This window comes from Brachionichthys hirsutus, chromosome 1, assembly GCF_040956055.1.
Source record: "Brachionichthys hirsutus isolate HB-005 chromosome 1, CSIRO-AGI_Bhir_v1, whole genome shotgun sequence".
NCBI lineage: Eukaryota > Metazoa > Chordata > Actinopteri > Lophiiformes > Brachionichthyidae > Brachionichthys > Brachionichthys hirsutus.
Window position 1 is genome coordinate 9,529,242 of NC_090897.1, and position 8,108 is coordinate 9,537,349.

General features: G+C 41.3%; 1 protein-coding gene across 1 annotated transcript; it reads right to left on the reverse strand.

Moving 5' to 3' along the window:
* Nucleotides 1–863: 863 nt before the first annotated feature.
* Nucleotides 864–5,627, reverse strand: LOC137895349 (tetraspanin-18B-like). Its single transcript, XM_068740838.1, has 7 exons — nt 5,544–5,627; nt 4,521–4,715; nt 3,741–3,815; nt 3,037–3,135; nt 2,576–2,743; nt 1,518–1,601; nt 864–911 (listed from the first exon to the last, which is right to left on the reverse strand). Exons 1-7 carry the CDS (start codon nt 5,604–5,606, stop codon nt 864–866), a joined length of 732 nt encoding a protein of 243 aa, XP_068596939.1. The 5' UTR covers nt 5,607–5,627.
* Between the last annotated feature and the right edge of the window lie 2,481 nt (nt 5,628–8,108).

Below are 8,108 nucleotides of genomic sequence, written 5' to 3' on the forward strand. Positions count from 1 at the left end.
CTGGTTGATCTCATCTACCAGCACACGTAAATATCAATAACCTGAGATGCATGCTAAGTCCTTTACCTTAGCAGCAGTGAAGGGTTTACTATGAAAATGCCTTTATAAATCAGTTTGAGATCTGACACTCTGATTATTATTACTTGGATTATGTCATATTAACAGTATTTTTATTTGCTTTAAACATTTCCTTTTTCAGTTGTCATTCTGCCTTGCTGTAAAGCTCCAGAAATGTTTGTGGCTTGTGAAACCTCACTAAATCATCCATACACATAAGCGTGAGTGGATAGTGACTGAGTTTTATTGGCTGTACAATTACTTTGAGGGAGCTTAGTGAAACTGCCAGTAAAAGTCACAGTAAAGTCAGAGGTTGATATTGAAAGAATATCGTTGCTTGAAGCCCAACGAGGTCTGACTTCCATTGTTGAATGGCTCATACGACATTATCACCTTCACATTTACCAGATGTAACTGTTCAGAAACTCACTGCAAATGCAGCTTTGTGTACGGACTCTCCACAATCACGGGCACATTGAGGCTATAAGCCATGTCTCCAACTGTCCAACATTTGTTGGTCCTGGACTGAGATGTCATCTCTGGTCTGAAGACAAGCTATAATTCACTTTGTCCTCAGGCTTTCGCTTCTCGGCTCCTCTGAGAAAACAGTGCAGACAGAAGAGAACCTTTCACAGAGTACTTCCTGTATGTGTCGATTGTACTGAAAGCAAAGTACCTTCAACGCCGTTCTGCTGTGGTGAAGTAGAAAATGATGTCACACAACCAATGAGACACGTAAACAATCACTGTACATTTCACACTTCACAGTTTTCCCTCTGTTTGTGATCCTCTGACGGTGATGGCGGTTACTGGATTCCACGGAATAAACACATGGCAAACACCATGGCGAAGAGCTGCAAAGAGAATGTGACATTTTAAACCGAGCATTTTGTTGTGCTTCATGGCAGACGGACAGGGTGGTACGTAGGTTTTAATAAAATAGGATAAAGAATGATTTTATTTTTGGAAGTCCCACAAAACAAATCTGGAGTGTTTTTCAGTTAACATCATCCTATTTCCTGTCTCATTGGTTTCCACAGAAGATATAAATCTATTGTATTATTTACTAATTGTATTTATTTAAACCACATGGTACTCTAGTGATTATGTTAAGATGCAGTAGTTCCATTATTGTCCTTTTAGGATTCCTAATTAAAGGAAATGGCGCACAGGTATGCAAGAAGCAGCCATGGAATTCTGTGAGGAATGGTGCTTCCATGCTTCCGTCTAACATCCTTAGGTCACACTGGATGATCCTTTGTAAAAGGAGAGGAAATATTGCTTTCCCACAATGCCTTGAGGCATAGACATTTATTATGTCACACCATTCGACAGGGTTTGGCAACCCTCTTTGCTCCAGTTATAGATGTAATGCTGCCGTTTTCATAACTCTAAATCATTCCCCTCTGTGCTCGTATGAAAAACAAGTAATACGTTATTTTAATATACACAGTACATACTTCAATCGCCAGCACCACGATGGCCAGAGCGCCTGCCGTGTAAATGTACGTCTCAAAGTTGTCAACAATTGCAGAGTAACAGCCCTGCAAGAATTAATTCACACAAGAAAGGAACAAATTATTATTTGTCATGAAACTACTCTGATGTATAAAGAGAAGTACACAGCTTTCTGAATAACATGTTTTAAATTGGTATTTAAATCTGTGAAAGCACAACAGGGTGGAAATATTTAATTTCTAAATTATAAAATGTATCAGGGATGTCAGAGTTTTTGATTAAAATATGCTTTGGTTAAAAAAATATCTTTTGACAAAGGTAAAGTGTTGTTTTTGTGGGTTTTTTTCTGTTACTTTCATTTTTTAGATTTAGCATTTTCATCTGCTTTAACCCCCTTTATTGCATTGCTGTATATCAGTATTATCGGCACGGATGCAGAGTAAGATTTCGCTTATGAAGCTCCATAATGTTCAGTGTTATGTCGTTCAGACTTTTTGCACTTATTCCAACAGATTAAATTCACTAGCACCAAGATTGACAGACAATTACAGAAACTTTATCATCAAATCAACCTATAAAACTGCTATAACTAACTCAACTGAGTTTTGGTAACTACAATCATTACTCTGTCATGGACCGCCTGTTTACACCTGGTCTGCACCTATCTAACATTATAACACATCCCATCAGATCCTTTCTCATTATGCAGAAAAAAGTCCTCACAGAAAACGTGTCTTTTACGCCAAGAGAGAAATTTAAGAGTGTATAAAATGAAATATGACATACTAATTGTTAAGAAATGAATAAGGTGTAAATGATGAGATGAGTTGAAACTGTGCCTTCAAACAGCTGCTGAAAGCCAGAGAAAGACGGAGATCGGAAAGAACTTAAGTAAGACTCTATAAAATACTTAGAATTGTCAGGTTCCTCCACTTTGAGGTGAAATGAAAGGACTCATTACGTTCTACATAACGATCGACATCTGATCACCTAAGATGAACATGTTTCTTAAACCATACATGACAATTTCATATGTGTGTAAAAAGTTTCCTCTATTCACCTTGTTATGTCTGAAGGCCACACTTCCACTCACGCACTGCTCCACATTGACATCTCCATGGTAACTGCTTCTCTGGCAACAGGCCTCGGGGACCAGCTGACTGGGGCTGAGAAGCCTGAAGAGGCTCTCCTCATAGTCCTCAGGGCCGCTTACGCCGCAGCAGTTGAACTGTGCAAAGAAAAACGACAGCTCATCGTGGGGCTCGGACGTGGACGAATATCTGTAGAGATTCTCCGTCGACCGCGTCGTGTAGATTTGTGTTTTGAAGTCAACTGGACTTATAGGAAGAGCTGAAAGACACAAGAGTCTTCTTCAGTTCTGAAACGTCTTCAAGCTTTTCCAGTCCAGTTGCCTTTATTCAACACAGACCTCGACATAGATGGATAGTGCTGTAGACAGGGTCTATTTTAAGGTAGTTTAAAATGCAAACAAGAGGAGGGACTGGAAAGTCAATGCTTCACCGTGGTCATGATGGTGTTCCATGTGGATGAGAAGACATCAGTGTTGTTGTGACCTCGATAATGACGTTTCAACTCTCGGCTGAAATACTCTCTGGTTAACTGTAGAGAGACGCAGACACAGAGCAGGTCAGGAGATCACTTCAGGGGGGGGGGGGGGGGCTGTATCTTTGGAATGTTGGGCGTAACTCTCTGATCCACCCGTGATAGAAAATGTGGATAATGTGGATTAAGCAGCATCTCTCATCTGGTTCATGGTGTGCCCCGGCGATAGCCTGATTACAGCCCATCTGCTCTACGGGGGGAGATCTTCATTACTGGCAACAGAGGAGGGATCCTTATACTATAGTATGCTTATATAGCATGTGTCCCCTGAGCAGCCGCATACTATATGGACTATATGTCATGCGTATGTGTAATAAAGGAACACATTTACAAACACATTTTATTGAAAAGAAAAAGTATCGACATGCTGATTGTTATGCATAAGTGTGGGATGCAGGTAAGTGATTGTGCTTCATGGTAAATCTGTCCATAGACTGTAGGTTTGAGAGGCCCGGCACATTTCTGGTTACAACAACACACAATGTAGCAGCAGTTTGAACAACCCATTACACTTAATTAGATTTTCTCATTTCTAGGTTCAGTGAGACGTCCTTTTGGTGTGATCCAATGATGAGGGGAACTAATCCAGACACTTTACTCACGTGGTCCCTGAAGAGGAAGGCCAGGATGGCAGCAGACAACTCTGCCAGGAAGATGAAGAGGATGAGCATGAAGAACTAAGGAAAGACACAAATAAAAAAAGTATGGCTTGAATAAACTGTTTTCATTGTGATGACATCACCATGACCTCACACATAGCTGGCTTCGTTTATTTTTTTAGAGCTGTGGGCCACTCACCTTCTTTTTCTCACCCACAATCATATGTCATTCAATATAATGATGTCTTTGATTGTTTTAATGGGTTGCCTTAGTAACAAGCCTCCTACATATGCAGCTAATAAGTTGTTAGAAAAACAGAATCACAGTTGTTTAATTCCACTGTGTAAGCGTGTGTGTGTGTGTGTGTGTGTGTGTGTGGTAACATGCAGATATAATTTCACAATTCTGGAAGCTACAATATCATCTGCTGGAAAAATAAAATCAGTGTAGGATCTAAACGGACAGTATAACGGCTAACCTTTGAACACAACTGAATTCAGCACAGTCTCGGGTACAGTAAGAGTTTTTCCTAAAGAGGTCTTCATCTTCCTCGATTCTTTTGTTTGCCGTCGAGCTCTGTGGATGTTTTGCTGTTTCACCTGACTGCGTTAGCGTGGGAGTGAGTAGGCAGTGGGTGAACTCTTCCTTTATTTGTGTAGTGGATCTCATTCCAACACCATAATGTAGTTAAAGCAGTATCAGGTATTGCAGCAATATACAAAAAATATATATAATAATAACAATAGAGCTACAGGCTTCTCAGTAAAGAGTAACAGACTCACAACGAGCAGGAGACACTTGTTCTCCCTGATGGCTCCGCAGCATCCCAGGAAGCCCAGTACGAACAGCACCCCCCCCATGGCCAGGATGATGTAGACCCCAGTGAACAGAAGGGGGTTGGCCGCCACGATCTCACTGAAGCCCATCGGGTCCAGAAGTACCCAAAAGCCGACACTGAGCAGGAAGGAACCCCCCAGCTGGGAGGGAGAGGGATAATCAGTCAGAGTGAAGCCAGGTTGGGTCGATGCACCGTGAATCACGAATCACTCATTTGCCTTCAGGATAATAATGTGACCATGAATGGAGGACGATGTTTTCAGATCATGTCAGTGATCAATGGATGTCATACGTAAGTATAATATATAAATGTGCGTACTGTTTGTCGGGGCCTCACACAGACAGATCTTATTTTATATGATTTCCTCACCAAATACTGTATTCACAAATGAAAACAATATATTTGAAGTGACTTTTATCGTAGATAAACGCAGACGCAGTGTGCCTGTTTCTGACCACTGTGTACTCGCATCCATATGGGCAGACGGAGCGCATTAACGGTGCACTTCTACCCTGAGGCAGCAGAAAGGGATTGAAACATGCATTATCCAGATAGATGCACCACCAGGAGGACAGCTGACCCTTTCACTGCATGAACCTGACCAGTGTGTGGGAACATTTGGAAAACTAGCATTAGGTCCTGTTCTTGATGGGAGATTATTATTATATCACTAATTTAGTTTAGCCGGTGTGCCTCATACACAAATGCCACAGACGTAAGAGACATTTCTGCTTCTTGTCATTGATCATTTGCTTATTGCTGAGCTGATATTTCAGCCTTATGACTTAAACATTAAACACAACCTTTTTGCACCTTCTATCTTTTTATGTGCTCAGATTATTTGCCGTGTCATTAATAGAAGGAAGCCGAGTGAACTTTTAGCCACGTGCTACACATTAGTCACTCCAGGAGTGTTTTCTGATGGTCTTCGGTATCACTGTGAAGCTGAACATGGCGGTGAACTCACAAAGATGAAGAAGTTGGAGATGAACATGAGATACTTCATGCTGCTCAGACAGTCCCCCTCCATGGCTGAGGCTCGAGCTGAAACGTCCCCCCCCCCCCCCGTCCCCTGTAAACACACAAACATCACGGCGTGAACACTGAGACATTTTATACACCAAATCTTTGATCGGTCGATGAGCCGATGAGGAAAATGCTCAGCAGCAATCAGCTTTGCTCGTATCAAAATCCATCTATTGAAGCATTTTAAATCTGTACGGCTCGATTGCACATTTGCAGTGATTTTAGGTAAATAAGAATACATGCCGAAATTAGAAAAATGGACACAAACAGCACAAATATGAATGGTCCTGCATACAATTACACATTCTTTTTTTAAAGAGTTTCTTCATGCCATATAAACTCATATATTCTGCGCTCTGGTCAATATGAGCAAACATTAAAGGCATGATGGAGAAATGCAGGACGACGCACCAGCAGTAACAGTTTTTGTCAGTTCTGGGACGCGACACTGACAGCCTGTCCCTGTGGGATCATTTTACACAAGCAGGGATGTTGGCTGGTACCGAGGTGGACATGTTGATGGAAGTACGGCCATCGCCGGGGGTGTGAAGAGGACCAACTGGTGCTTCATGACAGCAACGGCTGCAGTTTAATACGTGAAGCTCAGGCAACACATAGCATGAAAATGTCAAAACTAAATATTCATTTCATTTCTAAACCTTTGTCTCAGCTCCATCCTGATGATGATGATGTAAATACTGTATTAAAAAAAGGGTTCTGATGGATGTAGTTTAATTTTAGAAAGGTTCAGTCACTTTAAAAAAATGGCTGCTTGTAGTTTTTAATCAAACATTTCTGAAACTGGGGGAAATGGTGGATTTGTATGTATTTAGTGTAAAATGTATGACTGAAAAATGTAAATAGTGTACAAATATTTAGCCTTATAAATAATCTCTTAACATTGTTAAAGCATTGATGAGACAACTAAAGCTTGACTTGATGCTCGTGGTCAGGACGGGAAAAGAACAGCCGTACTCTGATGCGCCTGGTCAACAAAGCAATTAACAGCAGTAACCCCAGTTTATTCACCGCCTGGCTCTTTGTGTGTGTGTCTATGTGGTGACCTCACAACTGTGTGATTGACTGTGGGAGACTTTTAGTTTAACACAAAAGGTTGGGTGCTCTGCATTAAACAGGATTTGTGACTACAGAGCACTCTGTGTAATTGCTGCCTCTTTGTGTGAAGTAAGAGTTAATAAAATAAAGGCATGTCGAACATATGGCGATCGGTGCGCTCCAGATCGCAACATTATTAGCACAGATCTGCTAATCACTCATGTTAGCACATTTACACAGAAACTACAGATGAACACACAAAAACAAACATGGACAGTCATCAATAATGAAAAAAATTAAAACATAAAGATTGCGATGATATCATAGAAAATATATCTGTAAGATAAATGCAATGAGACTGAATATGAACAGTCAAGATCGCCATCTGCCACCCAGTATGAGGTCACGACCAATTTTCTCCAGTCCATCCTGGGTGAGAACGCTGAAGTAGTTTGGATTAGAAAGCAGCCAAAATAAAGCTTCACTCCATGAGGATTGGATTGTCCATGAGTTTAACTTTTAAGATGCTATATTTACAACGCTGATATTCAGTTATGCCCATATTTGATCAAAGCCTCAGTTTAACTTCCAAATATTTCTCTATAACGAGTACTGCTTATGAAATGTACACCAATCCATGTTAAAAAAATAAAAATCTTTAGTAAGTATTTATGAGTTTGACGTCAGAGTTGTGTGTCTGTGTTCTTCAGATTTTATTGAGCTGAAATTTTGATTCAAATATTATCAAATCCCGCTCTGCCTAACGGAATCATTATTCAGCTGAGCCACAACCACTTTGCAATCAATGCAAAAAGAAAAAACACGAAAGGCTGAAAATGTACAATCAGCTGTCTGACGTGTTGATGGGTCACCTGCCGGATCAGGACTCACAAAGCCCCAGAGAATTCACACCAAAGTGAAGGAAACAAAACCCACTGCAGTTACTACACAGCGTTTCCTTTGGAGCAAAGCAGTAGTTCATCAAAGACATTAAAGAACAGAGCCGCTGAGCGCCTGAAACAACTCAGCACACCAGCATTAGTTATTCTGTTCAAGTCGTGTAATGTATTGATCCTGGTCGTCCCTCCACCTCTGACCGCTGTCCTCGACACAAAGCTGTGAGCAGACGTCGTTGGCAAACGACTTATTTTAGAGCAGGACAATGTCTTTAGCTCTGCATTCAGCTGCAGGCTGCTGCAGGCTGCTGCAGGCTGCTGCGCTGGTGACGTGGGCTGCAGAGGATGCTATGAATCACGTTCACGTGCAGAAGAGGCGAGAGAGCGAATCATCCCACATCGAGTGAACACGTTCAGAAACACCGAATAATGGTTTTCATCTCTGGAGTGTTTAATGATCAGTTTGAGCTGCGGATTCAAACTCAAAGTCATGCTGGTGAAAACAAGTTCAAAGGAGCGGCCTGCTCCTCCCTTTTAAAGTGTTCATCAGCACA